We start from the raw sequence: 25,957 nt of genomic DNA, 5'->3' as shown, positions 1-25,957 counted from the left end.
AGATATTCACCAATACACAATGAAATGGCATCACTGATAGTCTATATATAAGAAAGAATGACAGCATCTCTGTGCCCTGGCACCCACAAGAATTAAGGCCAAAGGTAAAAAAAAAAAACAAAAAAAGTCTATGGAACTACTTTCTATAATGAAGTGTCAGGTGAAAAAGAGAAAGCCCGACACAGAAAATAGGACCGATGCTGAGTGTATTTCTCAAAATGGGAAGTGATGTTGTAGCATATGAGTTACCTGAGGGGGAGCAAACAAAGGAAGCCAGGTCCCTTTTTCTATTTATTCTTTTTCTTCCACTTACTGGAAAATTAGGTTCTATTATTTTTTTAAATATTAACCTATTTCTATCATCCAAGTTTCAGAAGGAAATGTTAAGTGAAAGAAGGCAAATTTCCATTAAAATCATATACCTAATAACTTACATAGCTGTCACCCCAAAACCTATTTCTAATAAAGCAAGTGTTGGCAGAGCTAAATCCTCAAGGGGATTAAATCTGGACGGTCCGGGCCCCGCTGATAGAGGCAGTAAACAGACTATATGGCAGAGGTCAGTAATTTCCAACAGATATCTAATAACCGAGTCTAGAAAGAAGAAAACCTCAGCTTTCCCCTTTTGGCAGAAAGCTTTACTTTTTTACATTTTGAAACTCTTTACAGTTCATATGGTTTCCAGACCTGCTCTCCAGAAGCGAGGGCAGTTTCTTGCCTGGCTCTCTCAGCTCCCCACATGTGATTTTTCAGGCAGCCAGCCAGATGGACATTTGATTTGAAAATTAAGCCTTAAATTTAGCACTGTGAAAGGGGAAAGTATGCCTGAACACAAATGCCTGGCACGGGGCAAGGTAACCAGATAAGGCAAGCTGGGTTAATGGGATTCATTAGCCCGGCGATTCAGAAAGTCCTGCTGGATGGAAACATCTGCTGCAGACACAAGGAAGCCCATCTCCGCACCCCCATCCCAGTGTCTAGGGCTGCCCAGTTTCCCACATTTTTGTTTTTCTGACATGCTACAACCTGGGAGCAGCTGAGAAAGAAACAGTAAGCATTGCTTCAAATACTTCCTTGAGCTCTGCCAATTCAGAAATGAAGCCTAGATGGAGCTAATCCTCTCTCTTTCTTTAAATGTCAGGCACAGTCTCATGCACCTTAAGGTGCAGAGGCATCAGGGACATTCCAAGTAACAGAGAGCATTTGGATTAAAGATGGGTCTGGTATCCAATGACCCTATAGCAGACATCATCCTCCAGTGGTAAAGACAGCAGACAATGATGTTCACAGAACATGCGATATGTGGACACCTCCTCTTGTCTCTTATTAGTTGCAGGGAAGAAGGAGGATAGAGGATACTAAAAAGATATTCTGATCTTGCCTCAAAATGATTTGCTTAATTTAAATGCATTTGGTTCATCCGTCACATAATTACTGAGCATCAACTACATGCAGCATGCTGTTCAGTCAGGTGACGGAAATAGAGACTGTCTCAGTCTCCAGTAACTCACAATGGCATGACAGACAGACAAGCACAGCGGGACAACCCCCATCTCCCACATCTATCCTGGCCCCCTTCCACTGGCTCTTCCTCCACACAGCAGGCGTGAGCTTTTCCAAAGGCAAATCCTTCCATGTATTCTCTCTGTTCTTAGGAAAAACACTCAAACTCTCAATGTGGTCTTCAAGGCCCTGCAGGCTCTGACTCTGACCACTTTTCCAGCCTCACCTCACACTGCTTTTCTCTCAGTCTTTGTGCTTCTGCCATTCAGTCCCTCATAATCGCATCCTCCTTCCCTCCACAGGGCCTTTGCACATGCTGCTTCCTCTGTCTGTAATTCTCCTTCTCATCCCATCACCCCACACACTGTCTGATTAACTCCTAGCTGTCATAAGTTCTCAACTTAAATTTACTATTTCCTCAAAGAACCCATTTCTAAACTTTCTTACCTCTGTCTACTGCCCCCCACACACATACACAAAAAAACCCTTTCTTTAGAATCATAGTCTTTTCCTTAGCAGCACTTGCCTTGGCATGTAATTACACACTACTTAGCGTGACTGCAGTGGTTCCCCTTTATCTGCGGTTTCACTCTCTGCAGTTTCAGTTACTTGCAGCCAACCGCAGTCTGACAACATCAAATGGAAAATTTCAGAAATAATTCTAAGTTTTAAATCGTGTGCCGTTCTGAGTAGCATGATGAAATTTTGCGCTGTCCTGCTCCCTCCCACCTGGGACGTCAACCATCTCTTTGCTCAGTGTATCCCACCCTTTAGTCACTTAAGACCTGACTAGGTTATCAGATCACTGTCAGGGCATCGCAGTGCTTGTGTTCAAGTAGTCTTACTTTACTTAATAATGGTCCCAAAGTGCAAGAGTAGTGATGCTGGCGGTTCAGATATTTTCTTTCTGTGCCTAATTTATAAACTTTATCATAAGTATGCATGTATAGGAAAAAACATAGCACATATAGGGTTTGGTACTATCCATGATTTCAGGTCTCACCTGCGGGGGGTGGTCTTGGATAAAGGGAGACTACTGTATTTTATTAAGTCTACCTTCCCCGCTAGACACTAATCTTCATGGTTGCCGAGACCATGTCTATTGGGGTTCACTGCATTTCTAGTACCTAACACAGTACCTGGCATATAATAATATAGACAAATAAATGAAAGGTAAGAAGACCTTTATGACATTATGTGCTATGATAGAGACAAGCAGAATTTGTGGGAGTGTCTGGTTAGGGCATTAACTCCGGCAACCTTGTGCTCTGAATTGTCTCCTGACACTTTCTGTTACAATTTCTCCCATTTGGAATACAATATCCTCATTGTTGGAAGATCCTACTTTTTTAAGTCCCTCTCTTCTTTCCCTAAATCATTCTGTAACTTTCTTGTATCTAACTCTCCTCTTCCACTATCATTTTTTATTACTATTATTTTTATTACCATTGTAGCTATCCTTACATTTCCAACCTCCCATTCTGTGTTAATTCTTTTTATCCTATAGAGCCTCTGACTTCCCTTCTTAGGCTCCTTCCTCACCATCACTACAAAGGTGAAGAGGATCAGAGTCACAGTACCTAAGGGCTGGAAGGGACCTTGAAATATCTGGCCCAATGGTATTCAAACTTCAATGTGCATAAGAATCCCATAAGGTGCTAATAGAGTCCCAATGGTATTCAAACTTCAATGTGCATAAGAATCCCAATGGTATTCAAACTTCAATGTGCATAAGAATCCCATAAGGTGCTAATAGAGTCCCAATGGTATTCAAACTTCAATGTGCATAAGAATCCCATAAGGTGCTAATAGAGTCCTATCCCAGACTCAGAGATTTTGATTCAGGAGGTCTAGTAAAGGCAGTCCTCAGACCTCACTGTTAGAAGCACTAAATGGTCCAGTAATGCTCATGTTGGCCCCTCAGGGGCCACCACCAAGTAAGAGGGCAGCTGAGGACACCTGCTCTGGGGCCTCTTGTATATGTATATGTACTTGTGTATACTGGTATACTTGTATATGTTCTATATATTGGACTTCTATAAAGATTTCTTTTAAAAGTAATCTGCTGATTGGAAAAAGCTTTTAGATTACGGTATCCAACTCCCTTGTTTTACAGATGAGAAAATTGAGGTCCTTGGTCCTTAGTCACACAGCCAATTTAGTGACAAAGCAGGGACCAGACATCAGCTTCCTGACACTAGACTGGTGGGCTTTCTCCAATACCCTCACTGCTGTGCCATCCGGCAGTCCTATAATGAGCAGCATATATATGACAATGGCAGTCGTAGCGGGACCACATTTTACCGAAGTACATAGTTGGAAATATGGGAAAGAGATGAGGGAGACAATGGATTTATGCTAGCTCATCTATCTGTATTTTTCATCCAGCATGTTCTTAGCCTCCATGTGCAATAAACCTATGTGCAATAAACCTAGGTAGTCATCCTTTACGACCAGTACCCTTCCCTAATTCTCTTCTGCTCTCCCTATGCTCTCATCCCTCCATTCAATTAGCTCTTCAATGGATGATCTTTGCTGGGAGCCAATTCTTCCATGAGTTATTCTGACATAATGATATCTCTGCTACTAGCCTCCCAAAACTTGTGTTAGTGTCCTCCCATGTGTGTTCTCCCAGAGTACCTCATGCTGCACTTTATCATGGCACCTACTGCTGTAAAATAATCGTCTGTTTATTGGTCCACCTCTTCCCCTGGACTCCAGGCTCCTTTAGGGAAGGAACATGGGTCTTAATAATCCCTGTATCCATAGTACCTGGCATAGTGGCTGGTACAGAGAAGAGTTACATAAATGTAGGTTTAATGATAGATGGGTGAGTAGTAAATATGAGTCCCTGCCACCACTCTCAAGTCCCCTGTAAAATGTCTACTTCATGTCTCTGATGAAGCCCTGGCATGTGTAGACTGACACACAGAGCAAATTAGATTATCTGAATGAAATACATCTCCTATTGCCAACACAGCCCGTTCGATTTCGCTGATGTTCGTGGGTTATCCTCCATGAAGCCCTTTTAATCTCAAGTTCATTTCTCAATGCTTCATTTTTCTGCTTTACCCCTGGAACTCCCCCATACTAGGCTTAACACTGGATATTAGTCAAATTTAAAACCAATAGATGCTTATTTTGAATTAATGCTCACTTTTCTGAAGCTTAGAGAAAGTATACTTTATTGTACATATATTCTCCATTAAAAAATAGTATCAATTTTCTTCACATTTTCAAAATCTATTCTTTCTCCATCATTAGAGTCCATTCCTTCTGCAATGTTCAGCATCACAATCCCAGTTACACTCTCCCTTTCTTCCTTGTGGAAGTTACCTCTAGTAACTAGTCCACAATGGCACTGCCAGAGTTTTCTTCCCATGTGTTGCTGACAATATCACTCTTACAGCCTCCAAGTTTCCCAGATGCTTCTGAGTCTTTAGATCTAATTTAGAGATCATTATTCTTACTTTCTATTCACACTGCACTCTTTTTTTTTTCTTTCATTATTACACCTCTATTCCTTGTCAAAATTCAAGAGAGAATTTTTTAAGTTCCTGACATGGAATAAGGAACTAGATCTTAGTTTTTGACAATATTGCTCAAGTTTAAAGGTGGTTTAATGTTCCCCTGAATCACAGCTTCAAGGCACCATTTCCACCCAGGCTCCAAAATCCTACTAAGGTTTTCTACCACCTGGCTTTGGTTTATCAACAGAGCCTGCATACCAACAAGAATTTTTGAAAGCTGCACATTCCTAATGAGATGAGTCATTTTGCTCACTCATCTTACCTGTGAGTAAAAACAATGAAATGTGAGAGTATCCTGCAATTCTAGAGATAAACCTATTACATACAATATAGGTATGATTGCATTCTATTGGGGGCAGAAATTACCTTTTATTTAACTCTGCACCCCCAGCACATAGCATTCTTCCTGACACATGGTAGGCACTTAATAAATGTCTACTGAGTGAAAAAATGAACAAATGAACAAACATAGAACCTCTGATTAAAAGCTAAAAACCAGTGAGCATTAGTTTCCTAAGTCCACTATAACAGATTACCACAAACTAGGTTTTAAAACAGTAAATCTTTATTCTCTTACAGTTCTGCAGGCTGGAAGTCCAAAATCAAGTTGTGTGCTGAGTGGTGTTCTCCCTAGAGGCTCTAGAGAAGGAACTGTTCCACACCCCTCCCCCAGCTCCTGGTAGCCTCAGGCATCTTGACCTGGGGCTCTATAGCTCCAACCTCTGCATTCACATTATCTTTTTGTCTATGTACCTTCTTCCCTGCTCTTCTCTTATACACTTGTGATTGGATTACCAGGATGATCTCATCTCAAGATCCTTAACTTAATGATATAGGCAAAGACCCTTTTTCCAAATAAGATCACATACACAGGCTCCAGTGGACCTATCTTTTAGGGGGCTGGGGGCACCATTCAAGCCATGACAATAGGGTATAGTATAATATCAATTATTTTTTAAATAAATACTGTGTGGAGGAGTAGAGAGTAATAAGAAGAGAGAAAACAAAGATACAAAGATGGGAGAGAAAAGGGAGTAATAAAATGCCTTCACAAGTTCACTGTAGTTCATTCTGATCTGTATAATGGAATCAAGAGAAATTTCTGTATTTTCTTTATACTCTTAAATTTTCTTAATTTTCTACCCACAAAAGACAGATAATATACCAATCTAAAATGCATGGGTTGGTCTTGGATTGGAAGAACTAACATTGTGAAAATGACTATACTACCCAAAGCAATATACAGATTCAATGCAATCCCTATCAAACTACCAATGGCATTTTTCACAGAACTAGAACCAAAAATTTCACAACTTGTATGGAAACAAAAAAGACCCCGAATAGCCAAAGCAATCTTGAGAAAGAAAAACGGAGCTGGAGGAACCACACTCCTGGATTTCAGACTATAGTACAAAGCTACAGTAATCAAGACAGTATGGTACTGGCACAAACAGAAATATAGATCAAGGGAACAGGATAGAAAGCCCAGAGATAAACCCATGCACATATGGTCACCTTATCTTTGATAAAGGAAGCAAGAATATACAATGGAGAAAAGACAGCCTCTTCAATAACTGGTGCTGGGGAAACTGGACAGCTACATGTAAAAGAATGACATTAGAACAGTCCCTAACACCATACACAAAAATAAACTCAAAATGTATTAAAGACCTAAATGTAAGGCCAGACACTATAAAACTCTTAGAGGAAAACATAGGCAGAACACTCTATGACATAAATCACAGCAAGATCCTTTTTGACCCACCTCCTAGAGAAAGGGAAATAAAAACAAAAATAAACAGACAGGACCTAATGAAACTTAAAAGCTTTTGCATAGCAAAGGAAATCATAAACAAGACAAAAAGACAACCCTCAGAATGGGAGAAAATATTTGCAAATGAAGCAACTGACAAATGATTAATCTCAAAAATATACAAGCAGCTCATGCAGCTCAATATCAAAAAAAAATCCAATCCAAAAATGGGCAGAAGACCTAAATAGGCATTTCTCCAAAGAAGATATACAGATTGTCAACAAACACATGAAAGGATGCTCAACATCACTAATCATTAGAGAAATGCAAATCAAAACTACAATGAGTTATCACGTCATACCAGTCAGAATGGCCATCATCAAAAAATCTAGAAACAATAAATGCTGGAGAGCGTGTGGAGAAAAGGGAACCCTCTTGCACTGTTGGTGGGAATGTAAATTGATACAGCCACTATGGAGAACAGTATGGAGTTTCCTTAAAAAACTACAAATAGAACTACCATATGACCCAACAATCCCACTACTGGGCATATACCCTGAGAAAACCATAATTCAAAAAGAGTCATGTACCACAATGTTCATTGCACATCAATTTACAATAGCTAGGACATGGGAGCAACCTAAATGTCCATCAACAGATGAATGGATAAAGAAGATGTGGCACATATACACAATGGAATATTACTCAGCCATAAAAAGAAACTAAATTGACTTATCTGTAGTGAGGTGGATGGACCTAGAGTCTGTCATACAGAGTGAGGTAAGTCAGAAAGAGAAAAACAAATACTGTATGCTAACACATATATATGGAATCTAAAAAAAAAAAAAAATGGTTCTGAAGAACCTAGGGGCAGGACAGGAATAAAGATGCAGACGTAGAGAATGGACTATGGAATTGAGGACACTGGGAGTGGGAAGGGTAAGCTGGGAAGAAGTGAGAGAGTGGCATGGACACATATACACTACCAAATGTAAAACAGATGGCTAGTGGGAAGCAGCCGCATATCACAGGGAGATCAGCTCGGTGCTTTGTGACCACCTAAGAGGGATGGGATAGGGAGGGTGGGAGGGAGACACAAGAGGGAGGAGATATGGGGATATATGTATATGTAAAGCTGATTCACTTTGTTATACAGCAGAAACTAACACACCTTTGTAAAGCAATTATACTCCAATAAAGATGTTAAAAATAAGTTAATTAATTAATTAGATGCATGGGAGAAATGAAGCCATTGAGATTATCTCAGGAGATCTGAAGCAAAATGCCCTTGCAGTAGAAATGTGTATCCAATTCATCAGCAGTAAGTAGTTAATTGACAAATGCTGTCAAAACATTTGTTTGGTTTGGTATAGACAACCACTGGGCTCTGACTGAAACCAAATTTACTCAGTATAATATTATGATCTCTTTCAGCTTTTAAGATCTTAAGAAGGTTTTACATTATTAAAGTTAATGTTCTAAAATCTCCAAGGCCTCTGTGGTTTAGGTTTAGGTTTGTTTTTTCAAAAGAAATTCTAGACCTCTCCCTATGACAACAGAGAAGAGATACATAAACCTATTTTTGAAAAAGAGAATCAAGTTTTAAATGTTACATAGAATGTGGTGTATTTTTAACTTCCATTGTCATCTCAGATAAGTGGGTCCTAGCTCCAGAAAAGCCTGCTATTTTGGTGAGCAGCTGCATGGGTTTGAGTTCACAGCCAAGGCAGAACCAAACTACTCTGATTAATAAAAAGGAGACAAATATGAGGGGCCCCAGATACTGAGAGGAGACTGGAGACAGCTGTACTGAGCACTGAATGGGGAAAGGAAAGATGATAAAGGCCAGCAGCAGAGAAAGAGAACTTTGGGGAAGAAAAATGTCAAAATGGGATTTCATATTGTTTGCTATGGAGTTTGTGAAATAAACTTCCTCATTTATATCCCCACAAAGTCTTCATTCAACTCTACCTTGCTCCCTAATGCTTTCACCTGGGGGGTTCTTCAAGGGAGCTTTAAGAGGAGAAAAAGAGAGCCACTAACATCTGGGTTACATAAACTTTAAAAAGAAATTAGGAGATGCCACTGAAAAAAAAACCCATGTGCAGAGTTTTGAAAGCACTATAATTTCCTGTTATTTCAAGATGCACCTCATTTGGGGAAATAGTCACCATTTAGAAATTCAACACAAAAAATTGTATTCATGCAATGTAATAATTGATTACAATGGAAAATCACTTATAAGAACTACAGCAATGTCACGGCTCACATACAGAAACCAGCGCATTGGCAAATGGACGCTTCCATTTGCAAAGCTGACATGCAGAATCGCCCAAGAAATGATCAGTCCAAGACTTAAGAAACTGAAATTAATTTATCGGGGGTGAAACTATTTTTGAAACACTTTTACTCTGAGTTAGCACTGTGAGCTAAAAATTAATCAATTTTAAACCATTTGCACTGAGTCCAAAACGTACTGAGGCTACTCCCATTAGTTTACTTTTGAATTCATTGTCATTTAAGCCCATAATAGTGTGTTTTATTAACACTGTTTAAAAAAAGAAGAATCAATATTTTTCACCTCAAATTTTCCTTTCAAATATGCAGATTTCTTCATATAGACCCTGAATAGCTGTCCCCTAGACCCAATGGTACCATCATAACATAAATTATTTACATGGGCTGGAGGTAAAAAAAAAAAATTGAGTTGGTGCTCTGCCTTGTGTTTAACCACAGAAGTCTCCACTCCCCCTGCAAGTCCACAGGCCCTGATGAAGATGAAATAACTCGAAGCAGGGTTCATCTGTTCTCCCATGTAATCAATAGAATTCCAGAACCTTGCACGTTCCCACTCCCCCACTTACAAGAAGCACACAGACACACTAAATACGTGTCAGCTGCAGATTCATTAAGTTCAATGACCTTGGGCATTTTTTTGTTGAGGGAGCTCAAGGACAAAAAGAGCATCTTTAATAAGAATAATAAGCCACTGTTAACCAAGACCAACATTTGGGATCAAATCCAATACAGGGGGATAACATCCATGAATTACTCCTCTTCTGAGTAAGTTATTGCCAAGAATTCAACAGCAAATGATAGAGCTTTTGAGCACAGGTCTACATACCTCTAATCTGGGAGGACAAAGAAGATGGGAAGAGTTCCTTCCGAGCTGCCTGAAAGGATCTGCTAGCCACACTTCTGAATCTCTGCCCAAATTTACTCAGGGAATTCTGCAAACCAAAACTGATGCAGATACTTTACAGATGAGTGCAATATAGCTAGTAATTGCAGTATAAAACTTATAGTCAAACTGTTTCAAATTATTGATGTTTGGGGATTTACATGTGTCACTAATACATTTTTTAAAGCAGAACATTTTGGGGTTTTTTTCATATTGTGCTATGATTAAGAAAAGATAAACTTGAAACTTGCTGGTTGGTGGTCTGACATGAAACCCTTGTCTCTGGAAACTCCCACGTGTGACGGAAGTGAAACCTTTCATGCTTTAGTCAATATGCCCAACCTGTTGCTGCTGCTCACTCTTAAACCTTCCGATAAAAGTTGCTATCAGTAGACTGAGTAATAATGCTTCAAGTTCCAATTACTTAATATAGGAAATAACAGGTTCAATGTAATCATTCTCAGTGGATTTTGTAAATATATCACAAAAACCCAGTCTTATGGAAAAGGGTAACTATCAATTTAGAAAGATGAAGAAACTATACTTTAAAATTAAAAACAGACTAAATATCGAGCAATAGGGAAATGGTTATGTGAATTATAAGACATGAACTCAAAGGAATGCAGCCCTTAAAAATGCAGCCCTTAAAAATTAGGTATATAAAGACAATAGAAAAAGATTTGTAAAACGGTAATGATATGATGTGAAGTAAAAATGGAAGGCAGGAATTCCCTGGCGGTCCAGTGGTTAAGACTTGGTGCTTTCACTGCTGAGGGCCCGGGGTTTGACCCCTGGTCACGGAACTATGATCCCACGAGCCGTGTGGTGCAGCCAGAAAACAAAAAGTAAAAAGAGAAGGATAAAAACATATACACACAATTATTATCAACCTTGGCATAGAAAAAAAAGACAGAAAGGAAATGTAAGAAAATAGTAATAATTACTTTTGGTTAATGGAAGCATGAATGTTATTTTCTTTCTTCTACTTTTTCCTGTTTTCCAAATTTCTCTTAATGAACATATGCTACTTTTATAATGGAAAAAAACCCTACATACTAAAGAAAAAGAATGAAATGAAATTTTCTATACTAATATCCAGTGGGAGTTATCACTTAAACCAGAAAAGTTGATTAAACAAAGAGAAAATTTGCACCTACTGAAATAATATATTTGTTTGCATAATTATGCAGCATCTAGGAATACCAGACTTGAAGAGTACAGACAATATTCTGCAGTAAAGAAAGCCCTTGTCTCTCCCTATAAATACTCACAGTTTCCAAATGAGAAATGATTGAAGAAGATTGATGGGAAGAGTTCTGTGAAAGAGCCTGGGAGATTTAAGCCAAGCGTACCAAAGCTCAGGAAAGTATAAAGTGGAATTTGTTACACAAAAAGCTGATGGGCAAGAGCAGTTTGAAATCCAGAGAAGGCGGGAAAACATCCCGCCTGAAAGAGGGACGACTGCACCAGAGCATCTGAGCTCAGATTGTTCTAATGCACAAGTGTAAGTTCAGAAGATGTTAGGGAAGTAAAAACTACTAAGAAAAAGTAACGCTGACTTTATTTGTTCATAGTGACAAAAGCCACTATGCCAACAGCCAGCAAGATCAAACACAGAATCCTGAACTGAGAATCCAGAGGCCAGGCTTATAGCATAGAGCTCATTTTCTTCTCGGCTCAATTCTCTCACCTGTAACTAAAAGCAGTGCCATCCAATAGAAATAGAAGGTCAGCCACAAATGTCGACCACAACGGTAATCTTAAATGTAAAATGGGTAGCTAGTGGGAAGCAGCTGCATAGCCCAGGGAGATCAGCTCAGTGCTTTGTGACCACCTAGAGGGGTGGGATAGGGAAGGTGGGAGGGAGACACAAGTGGGAGGATATATAGGGATGTATGTATATGTATAGCTGATTCACTTTGTTATACAGTAGAAACTAACACACCACTGTAAAGCAATTATACTCCAATAAAGATGTTAAAACATAAATAAATTTTCTGGTAGCCACATTTAAACAAGTTTTTCAAAAGGTGAATTTAATATGTTTGATTTAACCCAATGTATACAAAATACTATAATTTCAAAATGGAATCAATATAAAACAAATTATTAATGACATCTCTTACATACTCTTTTTGGTACTATGCCATCAAAATCTGGTATATACTATATACTTAATAACACATCTGAACTTGGACCAGCCTCATTTCAAGTACTCAAGAGCCTCATGAGACTAACGGCTACCTAGCTGGGTAGCAGAAGACCTCCACACTCCTTCCCTCGTCCCAGATCCATACGACTAGAAATGCTGATGGGACAGAACAAAAATTGGAAGTTGCACAAATACATGAAAGTCAGAAAATGATTCAGAGTTGAGGACAACACATGTAATGGGGAAAGAAATAAAAGATGAAAATGAGAAAAATTAAAATCTGAATTTCTGAAGGAAAGAAAAATATGGCAAAATAATTATTGATTGGCCATGTGTTTGACTAAAAATGTGAGCCTTACTACAAAAAAAATGTAAATCGGCATTACAGAATTATTCTTTTGTGAGGATTTATGTGAAAAACTATGCTTATCATTTTAAAAAATTAATGGAATTCCTTCCCTTGGATGTCTTTTAAAATTTGAGAGATACATGCATAGAGATACAAGTGTAGGTAAAGAGATGGCCTTGACTAGAGGTTCTCGATTGTGTCTGCATAGTAGAATCATCTTGGAAACTTTATAAAACACCAGAGCCCTCCCCTCACTTACTTGCTCTGGGCATGGCTGGGGCACAGATACAATGGGCAGCCCACGTTGAGGAGTGTCGTATGGGATGACCTCTGCGGGAACTTTCAGACTCCCTCTCACTGCCCCTCACCTGCCCAGGTGCTCTCATGGTGGCCAGTGGCCCAGGATGTTAGCATAACCTGAGAAACCCTCAAGAGAAACACTAAGTATCTCCTGGTACGTTTTCCACAGGTTCAGTCAGCAGACGGCACTCGTAGCCTGGGGGAGAGTGTGCACTTCCTATACAGCAGGCACAGTAATTTCTAGAAATTGGAATTGTTCGCTTCTACTTAGTTTTAAAACTTAAGTCACCAAAAGATTTTATCAAAGGCTAATTCAACACCTATTTCTTAAGCACTTTCGCATATTTAACAGATTGTAGATACAGAAGATTGGTCCTGACTGGAAAGGAATATAAGTAACAAAACCTTGAAAAGGAAGGCTATAAAGGGAGAGTTTTGTCTCTCTAATTATTGTGTGGCTTAAGTTTACATTGTTCACTCGCTTGCACAATGCTAAGAACATAGATGAATAATGCTCCAGGCACTAAAAGTGAGGATATATATATTTATTCACATATATATTACATTTAGATAAAATATATATATATATTATGTTTATATTTCTATAATTGTGTACAAAGCCCTTCAAATGCAAAATAAATAGAGAAGAAGTGGTCAGACCACAAAGTCTACATTTACACATCACAACACGAGTAGGTAAAAGGCTAATTTAGGTTCTTACTTGCCATGGAACTCTGGACAAGTCATTCCTTTTCTAGGCCTTAATCTCTCCATCTCTAAAAAGAGGCACTAGCACCTACACCCTGGGGTTTTATGAGAGTTAAATGTGGAAGCACTGGAGCCCACGCATGGTAGTTGCTGAATAAACATGTGTTGAATCTGAATGTAAATGCCATGTTCCTTGCTTCTGAGCGCAGGAGAAGGGAGACCTGAAGGCCAGAATGACAACTAATTGCCCAGAGTAGCACATCGATCACTTACACAGACCAGGTTTCCTGACTGGTGCTTTCATCGTACCCCCTTTCCCTCAGGAATCTCCTCCCCGAAGCTGACCATGCCTCCCCTCCCTCCAGGACAAGCCAGTGAAGGCTCCTGCCCTAGCATGAACCTCAAGTCCAGAAGCCCTCTGCCAAAGAACACAGGGAAGCCACAGTACTTAGCAGTGCCCAGCCCAGTGTGATACCCACATCCAGCAACATCTGGATGCCTCTGATCTCCTCCAGGCTTTTTACTTTATCTGTGCATCATGACCCATTGGTGTCTAGCATAGACCCAAAGCACTTTCCTAACATTTTCCATTAACATTGCCATGGGATTAAGTATGCATTAACTACTGTCTTAGAGCAACTTCCCTAAAAGCAGATCCTGAGATGAGGATTCATATGTAAAGGGTTCTTTAGGAAATCACTTCTGGGAGAAGCTGGTAAGGAAGATGAGAAGCAACACATGGAAGGGGAAGAAGCCATGCGAGGGTATGACTGCAGGCAAAGTCCCATCCTCAGCCTGATCTCAACAGGCGCTTGGGGTGCTAACTGCACCTCAGAGCTTGTCCAACTTGAGGCAGGGGTGCTGCTCTTTCTTACTCCTGCACCAATCGGTCATTGGCTCCAATAGCCCAAGGACAGTGCTCTGAAGAAAGTAGCAAATAATGCAGACAGGAACTGAGGGTGAGCACAGGAAGACAGCAGTGGTCTGTGCAGAGCGCTGAGAGCATCCTCTATGACCACCAGCTCCAAAAGAGGACTCAGAGCTCCCGGGGCTATCTCAAATCTAAGCCCATTTGATTTCTCCAACTTCTCAAATTCCAAGAAGTGAAAAGCCAGTCTCCATAGCCTGAGAATATTCTGCAAAGACCACAACCCCAGCCACTGGAATTGGCTAGTAATGGGACTCAGCAAAATTTTACAGATCAAGCTCCTCTGGTAGATTGCCCTCTCAGCAAGAATACTTGTTACTGCTCAGTTTGAAAATTCCATAGACACTGTGCTAGGCTCAAGGGACACAGACATGATCAAGAGAGATGCCCTAAAGGAGCTCACAGTAGAAGGTAATCTTACAAATGGAAAATCTTGTGTGATTTTTAACCGAATCCCATTTTTAACCGAATGGAGAACACTCCATTCTCAATGATGTGCTTCTACCTTCAACATCACAGGATCAGCAACAATACTTTTCAAAACATCACCCCATATCAAATTACAAAGAGATGTTACCTCATAAGGAATAGACAAGAAGCTAAATGAAGCCACAAGAAAGTAAGACCAATGCTACTTCTAATTATAATGACAATGATAGCTAGCATGTGTGGGACACATACAATCATCAAGTTTCTGAATATCTAAGTTACTGGATACTCCCATGGCCTCCAGGTAGAGGTGTCAATATCTATCACTGCCCAAATATTGTCACAAAATTTAACTGGTAATTTGAGAGGCATTAAAAGATATGTTCAGGCTATTAGTTCAAATTCATTATGTAATTGTACATATTTTTAACATACTTCATGAGAGATGGTACTTCAAAGTAATGAGACTGATTATCAAATGTTCCTTGGGGAATTAGTCAGATCATATTGTCAGATGTAATTCCCAGTCAGAACTGCAAAGCTTGAGAAAATCAGGATAGGCAACAGTTCTTCTCAAAGTCACACACTACGTTAGCTTACAAAGAGTCACCACTTCTCAAGAACTTGCTCAAGACCATAGAATTATTCAGGGTCAGGACTAAACTCAAGTCTCCCTGAGCGCAAAACCCATACTTTTAAACACCATGCTATAGTGGCAACAATTCAAAACCTGCTGACATTGGAAATGAACCACATGGTTCCAGGCATCTTTATGGCTTATCCATGTCACGTCAAGATCACACTTTCAGAGGCTGTGTTTCTACAACTGTGGTTTTAGATTGAGATCATTTTTTTCACTGTGCATTTAATGCCATTTTCTAAAATAATCCAATAAAGGAAAACTACATGTATTCATTACATTATTAATAATCAGTCAATGTTTTAGTTGCAGAAGATTAATTACTTTAATCCTACCAGTTATTGTCTAGACTACCTAGCCCCTCTTGATATCCATTTCTTGGAATTTTCCATCTCATGTGACTAATATGTTTTATGATATTCCCTTTAAAAATTACGTTCTTCACAGTATCCAAATGCTTCAAAATCACCAGCAGATGTGATTGACTGCCAGATTAAAGTACAATGTTACAAATTTACTTTGTCACATGTTAAAAAAAAGGGACAAAGAAAGAGACTAAGAAACATGGAATGAAGGTTTGAAATTTCCCTTTTTGTTAAGTTTTCTGGAGGTGTTTTTGCTGTTGTTTGTGTATAAATACACATTTTAAACCATTTCAGATTCAAGAACCTTTCCTGTGTACATTTCTTTATAGATGGATGAATTTAACAGCAATTCAAGATCTGTGTTATGGTGGATAATTCATTCTAAACTCAACTATCAAGTTAATAAAAAATGCTTATCACTATCACTTGATATGTGTTGAAGTCTCTCTAGCAATATTCCCAGAAATTACCAAAGCAAAGAATTCAAATACATTAAACATCTGCTACAAACATCACATGTGTGCCAGTTCTAAATAGTATTAGATCTAGAAATGAAAAGTAACAATAATATGTCTGTGTTCCACAAAGGAAACTCCAAAGGAATTTGAAGTAAAAGTTGAGTGGGTAGCACAAACATTTGCTGAACTTAAAAAAGAGCCATGAAGATACAAAGAACTTACACTGTAATTTGTAATAAGTTAAAGGGGGAGGGGCTTCCCCAGAGGTGCAGTGGTTAAGAATCTGCCTGACAATGCAGGGGACACAGGTTTGATCCCTGGCCCGGGAAGATCCCACATGCCGCAGCGCAACTAAGCCATGCGCCACAACTACTAAGCCTGCGCTCTACAGCCTGTGAGCCACAACTACTGAAGCCCACACGCCTAGAGCCCCTGTTCCGCAACAAGAGAAGTCATGACAATGAGAAGCCTGTGCACGGTAACTAAGAGTAGCCCCTGCTCGCTGCAACTAGAGAAAGCCCGCACACAGAAACAAAGACCCAACACAGCCAAAAATAAAAGCAAATAAATAAATTTTAAAAAAAAGTTAAAGGGGGAAAGAAACATATATTCAATTAAATGAGAAAGCCACCAATTGTCAAGACCTGTTTTGTGACCAGACATCTTAAAAATAGCATAAAGAATATATTTCTTACTTGCTGTCAATGAGCACTTCAGATTGCCGATTATTCACTTGATTATCACTCTTGTGGCGAAACTGAAAATCAAAGTGTTTGTGAAAAAACACATTAAATCATACTTTTTCAGCACAAATAGTGACACTGAAAATACTTTGAGTTCATCTGCTTGGACAATATCACCATCAGTCTAAAATGAGCATGACTTATGCTTACCTTGGACCCAGCTCCACATGCTCTAAATCTGAATCAAGACCCTTCCCACTAAACTTCATTCTAGGTGTCACCAATGCAACAAGTCTAGCCACATGCTGTTCCAATTCCCACACATTTATAGTTGCTTTGAAGAAGACAATGTGCCCTTTACTCTGCCACACAGTTCCAGAGAAAACCATACATTAATTTTGATGTCTTTAACAAGGAATGGGGCTTCCATTTCTCTCACATATGTGCTCAATACTTTACTGGAACATCATTCATTCTGTTTTATGGATTTCTTTGAAGTCAAGCAATTACTTGTAACAACATGTATTCTTGTTCTCCAGAAATTCTAATTGTTAACAGTGATCTTATGAAATACTGAGCATTTAAAACAAAAATCAGAATACAATACTGAACCACATTTGGTGTGGATTTATGTTTTTATGCCCAAGTGATCCTATTTCTTATTTTGTATTCCAGTAATGAAAATATCTTATATTGCTTAGAAGAATCCACATATTATGAGCCTTCTACTAAACTCACAAATTAGCAGCCATTCAGATAAGGCTTTCTACGTGAGCTGTCAAGACCAGATAGTAATAGGCTAAAGTAGAGATAAGATGTTATTTCAATCAATTAGCTAAATGCACAGATGAACAGGAGATAAGAAATTTTGATTTTATATATTATAATCATCAGGATTATGACTTTTTCCTTTAAAAAAAACTCATAATATTGTATCAATATCACAATATATGGATTGCTTTCATTAGCCCTTCCCTTTTTCAACGTCCCTCCCAAATTCATCCCAATCTTTCTATTAGACTGCTCAGTGCCTACAATTACACTGATTGCCAGGTATAAGTCAATGAATATTACTAGGGAAATAAAGATACTTAGCATTGGTTAACATGAAAAGAGTTTATAGTACTGGTAGAGGAGTATGTTAAGCTAGCCCATCATTGGCATGCAAACTTCTTTCCACCAACACTGCCATAGACGGGAACATCATTTTGACAGAATATATAATTTGACAGGGGTGGATAGTCTCTGCTCCTCCATACCTACACCCTGTCCTCCTACACTCTGCCCTGTGCCAGGGGAAGCTGACCTATTTAATCCTTGCCCTTTGGCCATTGATCGGGCGTGGCCAATAGGTGGTACTGACAGAAACTCATGGGGCCAGAGGAGAGGAAAATGGGGTATGTATTCCTGGCTTCTTTTGAGCTGAGTCAGCAGTGGCCACTTCCTCTACAGGTAGCCCTCAGCTACAGCTCCAGGTCCAGCAATTGCTTCCTCCTTTTGCTCCTTCAGGTCTAGAAGTAGTATTGCCACCTATGTTGTTGCTACCCTATGTGCTTTTTCTCACAACCCTTTAAGTAGTCCCTTCATTATTAATCTTTCTCCAATCTACCCCCGTTCCAAGGTGACATGTCTTTCCTGCCAAGACCCTGACTAACCGGCCCATACTATCACAAAAGTAAAAGCATATTCAAGCATTAACTGCAGAAGACACAAAAAGAGACTTAGTATTTAGTCACGTCTGTATCTAACCTGAAAATAGTCCCCTAAATTGACTAGCTGGCATCACAGAAAAGGACCAAGCAGTTTACCACCTAAAAGCTGAGGGGCCCACTCTCTGGGCCTCAGGATGCTCAGGCTTTGCCAAGCGGTCTTGGGATTGGCACAGATGGAGTCTGGAAGGACTAGAAACAGTAATCCCACGTATGAGTTCAGAGGAGATATAAATCTGTCAGTCACTGGCAAATAGAGAGCTATTGAGGCTAGGGTACACGCAATCACCTAGGAGAGAATAGAGCTTGTCTGGATTTAGAATGTTTGGTTTGCCCAAGGCTTTGTTTTAAATCTTTGAATTTGAATGACCTTTGGATTATGGAGACTTCAAAACTCTCTGCTGTCTTATACCTTAATTATTTACATTAGTTGCCCGACTTTTGAAGTTATTTGATATTGTAATTTCTGGTATAATGAGCAGAGGATGTGAGAATGCCTAATATCTACCAACTCCAAAAACTTAGACAAAGACTAGAGATAGAGGATAAATAATACTTCACTAGGTGGAAGCAGGTTTGTGATCCAATTCTGGTCTTACCACTAATTGGTTGTATGTTCATTAGAAAATCTTTAGTTCCTTACAGGCTTTAGTTTCCTCAAGTATAAAATGAGGGTGTGAGTCTAGTTATTGAAGCCCCCTTGCTATTATCATAAACAGGCTCTGGCTCTATGACATCTATTTTAATCATCAAATAAGTAACCATAGAGTTTCTTATGGTATTTACCAAAAGAGCTTCATTCAAAAATTTCAAATGGATCTCTATTTTCTACTTCTGAGAGGTCACAATTGAAACTGAGACCTTAGGAATGCTCAAAAGCAAATACTTACATAATCATCTGTGGCATCTTTGACAGCTGTCATAGTTACCACCAGGACCAAAGGTACAATGGTGGTAAACCAGGTCAAGGAGGAAATTTCTGGAATCAGCTGAAACAAATATTTCAAGTAGTTTAGGGCTTTTAAATTTCATAAAGATGGCTTTCAATTTTTGTCAATTTTATGACTTGACAGAAATTAATGAAATGATATTCAGATATTTGTACAAATATGGAACAGCTTTTCAATAATTTAAGTGTTTGCACTCAGGTATAAGACACATAGAATAGACGTATCATTGAAACAATTTTCAGACTGCCTGACAAAAATTAAATTTTTACAGCAAGTTGAGAAGCTTCTTGAAATCTTTCACAAATGATGATCTTTCTCTAGGATGATAAATGTCACCTATCTTTTCTCAGCTTCTCATTTCAACTTTTCACAGTTTTACCAATTCCCAAAGAGAGAATCTTTTTTTTTTTTTTGCGGTATGCAGGCCTCTCACTGTTGTGGCCTCTCCCGTTGCAGAGCACAGGCTCCGGATGCGCAGGCTCAGCGGCCATGGCTCACGCCACTCCGCGGCATGTGGGATCTTCCCGGACCGGGGCACGAAGCCGTGTCCCCTGCATCGGCAGGCGGACTCTCAACCACTGCGCCACCAGGGAAGCCCAAGAGAGAATCTTTGAGCACCTACCCTGCACCAGACACTGTGCCAAGTACTTTTAGATATTATGTCATTCGATCCTCAGAGAAGTTTTTTGAGTTAGATTCTGTACCAGAGGTGTTTTGCACAAACCCAGAGTGCTTACATTCCATGTAAATAGCACCCTGAGTGCACAGCATAGAATACACTGTGAATGGCAGCCTGGAGTCAGGAAATGCCACGGCCCTGGGTATCATATTCCCATTTTATTAAAAAAAAGTATCTGAGAAGTCAAACAACTAAGCCAAGAACATACACTGCTAAAACTTGAACCTAGGCCTATTTAACTCCAAAGCTTGGACCTGTACCTGTAAAGCCACCCATCTGAGAGAGACATAGTGACAGTTGACATGACTCCCTTACAAAGGTAGTTTTCAAGTGGGGCTCATTTTGGAGCTACGTCAGGGCCATCAGGCAGGGAAGGATGGGTGGAGATGGTCAGTGTGTGGCAATCAGGCCCCATCGAAAGAGCACTACAATAAATTTATTGTAGTGCTGTTTTATGTAATTTTATGTAATAACTTCCAAATAAAATTTAAAAAAAAAAACAAACCTCAAAAGTCTCTGAAGTACCAACAAAAATATTAGGCTGGGTGGCAGAAAAGCTGGATTCTAGTCTGAGTTCTATCATTAACTCATGGTAAAACCCTTACACCTCACTTAACTTCTCCAAGTCTCATTTATTCACCAATAAAAGAAAGGAGGTTGTACTGAACCATCCCAAAGATCCCTTCCAGATATAAAACTATCTGAACAAGAGTCTTTGGCCATAAATAAGAAACCCATTAGAGAAATGAGCTCAAAATTCTAGAACAGTGTAAAGGGTTCTATGAGGAAACCAAAATTCATGGGGGAAAAAGAAGGTCTCCTCAAAAATTGTAAGGTATATTTTCACTGTTTTTTTTTTTCTTGTTCAGCATCCAGTTCTTCTCAACTCTACCCTTAATTCTTAAAGAACTACCCCACCCCTCTACTTGTAATTTTGTACATGTAATTTTGGTGGACTGATTCCATCCAGCTGGCTCCTAGGCTTTGGCATGTGATCTAGGTCAAGGCAATTCCTGAGCCACAGTGATTGATTTAGGATAGGAAGGTAACAGCATGGTCCAATTACAACTAATCCCAAGACTTGCTGGAGCAACAGAAAAAGTGATTCATTCTCATTCTCTCTCTCCCTCTCCCTCTTTACTCTTCCCCCTCCCTCTTCCTCTCTCCGCTTCTCCCCCTGTGCCTCTGCCTCCCTTTTACGTGGGAGTTGAAGCTAGGAGAATAAAAGTCTAAAGTTTTCAAGAATCACCAAGTAGAGAGGGCCTGTAAAGTAAACATGGAGGAAATAGAAAAAGAGAAGTTACATCCTGTTAAAATAGTTTGCCCATGAATTGTCATACATAAAATACATTAAGTGAATTTAGATGTCTACCACTTACAACCAAAAGATTCTTAACAGTTATTCTATTGAATAAGTATTCAATTAAAGAAAAAATAGTACGCAAGGTATAATCCAGATTGTACATATCTAGTCCATCTTCTTATTTTCTATAATTAACACATAGCCCAGTACATTCTGAATCTACCAGTTTGATCTGATTAAATCACTCTAAAGTAAATACTAGGTAAATAACTGGCTAATATGAGCTGTTTATATGTATGTAAATTCTTTGATTTATGCCTTTTCTTCCTAAAATATCAATAAAAGCTGAAATTTCATTTCGGTTCAAATTTTAGTCAAATGGGAAGAAAAAGAAAGGTTTCTAACTACCAATTAACCACTCAAAACTATCAGAAATAGTCACAGTGAAATAACATATAGCACACATCATTTATTATATATATATATAAAATACATCATTGTTCTTAGATGCAAATGAAATTTGCCAAATTAAGTTCCACAAAGTACTACTCAGCTAGACTCTTTGCTTCAACTCTCTCAATACCCATACTGTGAATGTGATAGGGAGATAAAGAAAGGAAGGAGGCTATGAACAGTAATTATTAGGCTCTGGTTTGGTTCAAATAAAGTACAAGGCAGCATTTTAAAATGACCTCAGTGTTTAAAATGATGAATGTACTAGTTTTTACCCATTCCTAGCCCTCCCACCGTTGTGAAGAGAAACAGCAATAATAACTAAATAATTAAAAATCTGATAAAGCTGATTTTCTCTAAGCATGAACATTTAGCTAAGTAAAATAACTTATTTTTTCAAGTTATATGAATATTTTAAACAAACAGATGATGAAATACAACCTAAACATTACCTGTAAAATCAGAAGGAAAAGGAAATACACATTTGCCACTCTTTGAAACTGTTCAAATAAATTAATGGGCAAGAAGGTGAGAATGTTGTACTTGCATGTGTGGATACGATTATCCTGAAAAAGAAACAGCATCACATTAGTTTGGGGCGAAGCATTGCTCATTATCAAATAGCTCTAAACTTACAAGACTGAGCATGAGTTATGCCAGAGCAAGAAAGATAAGCCAACTATCTAGGAAATTTCAAACTCTGTGTGGGCCAAGGGTTTCATTTTTCCCAAGATGACATGCTCCTGATACTAGGTGCAATTACTGTTCAATTCCATAAAGTCACCCATGACTAAAAAATTTATCAAGTGCAGAAGTCTGCCCCTGACTTTTTTTATTCTTATGTTTCATTCATTTGGCAGCGATTTCTTGAGAACCTACTGTATGCAGACACTGAGCTCATGCTGGGTCTCGTGAGGTAAGAAGGAACTTTAAGGATCACCTGGTTCACCTTCCCAAAGCATGACCCTGTAGATAACTCTGACAAGGGTCCCCTAGGTCTGTCTTTGAAAGTTTTCTGATAGGAAACTGATCACGTTGCCAGGCAGCCTATTTCTATTTCAGAATGGGAATTGCTAGAAAGGTCTTTATTATGAGAGACTCAAATCTGCCTCCCTGTAAATGTTGCCATATGCCAAATTCCATCCCTGGGGCCACCTAAATCAAGTCTAAGCTCTTTCCATGTTGACAACCTTCAAATACTTGAAGATGACTCAGAAGACTCCCCTAAATCTTCTCCACTATGATCTAGACAGTCCCAAAACCCTCAGCCATTCTCCATGACTTTTCATGGACATCTTTTCCAGGTCAGCCTCTTCTGCATCCATCCCAACCTCTCTGCATCTCTCTTAAAACATGGTGTCCAGAACTAAACCTAAACACATACTGCAGATCTGCTTCAACTGATCCGTGTACAAAAGAAATTTTGATGTTCCACATTCTGGATTATTGTACTAATATGCCTTAAAAATTCATTAGCATTTTGTCATTTAATCCCACTGTTTATTCATATTGAGGGTTTTTTTAATTTTAGAATTTTATTTATTTATTTTTATACAGCAGGTTCTTATTAGTTATCCATTTTATACATATTAGTGTATATATGTCAATCCCAATCTCCCAATTCATCACACCACCACACCCCCCTGCCACTTTCCCCCATTGGTGTCCATACGTTTGTTCTCTATATCTGTGTCTCTATTTCTGCCCTTCAAACTGGTACATCTGTACCATTTTTCTAGGCTCCACATATATACTCATATTGAGTTTTGATGAGCTAAAATCTCTAGGTCATTTCTTCATCAATCACTAACAAATCAGGGCTCCCCTTCCTAAACATTCACAGTTGATTTTGTTTTAAATACTGATGATCTTTCATATATTCCTATTATACAAGCCAAATGAAAACAATTAATCTTGAGTGTTGTATCCTAAAGTAGCAAACATTCCTCCCAGCTTTATGTCATCAAAAAATTTCAAACACATGCCTTTTATATAGTCTTCCAAAGCTATATAAAACTAATACATTAAAAAGTTCAGAGCTAAAAACCAAAAAACAATTTTTAAATTAAGGAAATAAAACTATGGCAAGCTACTAGAGACTTCTCCACAGATTAATGTTAATATCTTTTTCAGGTGTTTATATCTACCTAACTATATTCCCATGAGGCTTAACTCTACCTTATTCACAAAGATAGCAGGAGAAATTTGGGGTGACAGATCTTACTGACATTCAGAATCAACATACCCAGAGAATTTCCATCCACTAATATTTCAAAATGGAGGTTAGTCTGTGTGACCTATTTTTTTAAATTATTTTTTACTGAAGTATATTCTATTTACAATTTTGTGTTAGTTTCTGGTATACAGCAAAGTGATTCAGATATATATATATTTTTTATATATATATTCTTATATATATATGTTCTTTTTCATATTCTTTTTCATTATAGTTTATTACAGGATATTAAATATAGCTCCCTGTGCTATAGAGTAGGACCTTTCTGTTTATCCATTCTATACACAATAGTTTGCACCTGCTAACCCCAAACTCCCAATCCATTCATCCGCCACCCCCTGTTCCCCTTGGCAACCACAAGTCTGTGCTCTATGTCTGTGAGTCTGCTCCTGTTTCGTAGATAGGGTCATTTGTGTCATATTTTAGATTCCACATATAAGTAATATCATATGGTATTTGTCTTTCTCTTTCTCACTTACTTCACTTAGTATGATAATCTCTAGGTCCACCCATGTTGCTGCAAATGGTGTTATTTCATTCCTCTTTATGGCTGAGTAGTATTCCATTTTATATATATATATATATATATATATATATATATATATATTACCATATCTTCTTTATCCATTCATCTGTCAATGGAGATTTAGGTTGCTTTCATATCTTGGCTATTGTAAATAGTGCTCAATGAACATTGGGGTACATGTATCTTTTCGAATTAGAGTTTTGTCTGGACATATGCCCAGGAGTGGGACTGCTGGATCATACGGCAACTCTATTTTTAGTTTTTTGAGGAACATCCATACTGTTTTCCATAGTGGCTGCACCAACTTACGTTTCCACAAACAGTGCAGGAGGGTTCCCTTTTCTCCACAACCTCTCCAGCATTTGTTATTTGTAGACTTTTTAATGATGGCCATTCTGACCAGTGTGAGGTGGTACCTCATTGCAGATCTGATTTACATCTCTCTAATAATTAGCTATGTTGAGCATCTTTTCATGTGCCTATTGGCCATCTGTATGTTGTCTTTGGAGAAATGCCTATTTAGGTCTTCTGCCCATTTTTTGACTGGGTTGTTTTTTGTGGCTGAGCTGTTTGTATATTTTGGAAATTAAGGTCTCTTCAGTCGCATCATTTGCAAATATTTTCTCCCAGTCCGTAGATTGTCATTTCTTTTTGTTTCTGGTTTCCTTTGCTGTGCAAAAGCTTATAAGTTTGATTAGGTCCCATTTGTTTATTTTTGCTTTTATTTCTATTGCCCTAGGAGACTGACCTAAGAAAACACTTGTATGATTTATGTCAGAGAATGTTTTGCCTATGTTCTCCTCTAGGAGTTTTATGATGTCACATCTTATATTTAAGTCTTTAAGCCATCTTGAGTTAATTTTTGTGTGTGGTGTGAGGGTGTGTTATAACTTCATTGATTTACATGTAGCTGTCCACCTTTCCCAACACCACATGCTGAACAGACTCTTTTCTCCATTGTATATTCACACCTCCTTTGTCAAAGATTGATTGACTATAGGTGTGCGGGTTTATTTATGGGCTCTCTATTTTATTTCATTGATCCATATGTCTGTTTTCGTGCAAATACCATGTGGTTTTGATGACTGTAGTTTTGTACTATTGTCTGAAGTCTGGGAGGGT

The 25,957-nt window shown here is 38.6% G+C and overlaps 1 protein-coding gene across 5 annotated transcripts in view; it reads right to left on the bottom strand.

Annotated features, from left to right (window-relative positions):
* ATP8B4 (ATPase phospholipid transporting 8B4 (putative)) overlaps positions 1-25,957 on the bottom strand; it is a 258,608-nt gene that overhangs the window by 155,122 nt on the left and 77,529 nt on the right. For all 5 annotated transcript variants that reach the window (XM_049706046.1, XM_049706047.1, XM_049706044.1 and 2 more), the window contains 3 exons: positions 22,526-22,639; positions 19,579-19,677; positions 16,992-17,053 (listed from right to left, as the gene is read on the bottom strand). In XM_049706046.1, coding sequence (XP_049562003.1) covers positions 16,992-17,053; positions 19,579-19,677; positions 22,526-22,639 — 275 coding nt within the window. The remainder of the gene's footprint in view (positions 1-16,991; positions 17,054-19,578; positions 19,678-22,525; positions 22,640-25,957) is intronic.

The sequence above is a fragment of the Orcinus orca genome, chromosome 2 (assembly GCF_937001465.1).
Source record: "Orcinus orca chromosome 2, mOrcOrc1.1, whole genome shotgun sequence".
Classification (NCBI taxonomy): Eukaryota; Metazoa; Chordata; class Mammalia; order Artiodactyla; family Delphinidae; genus Orcinus; species Orcinus orca.
This window is presented reverse-complemented; position numbering and strand designations above follow the sequence as displayed.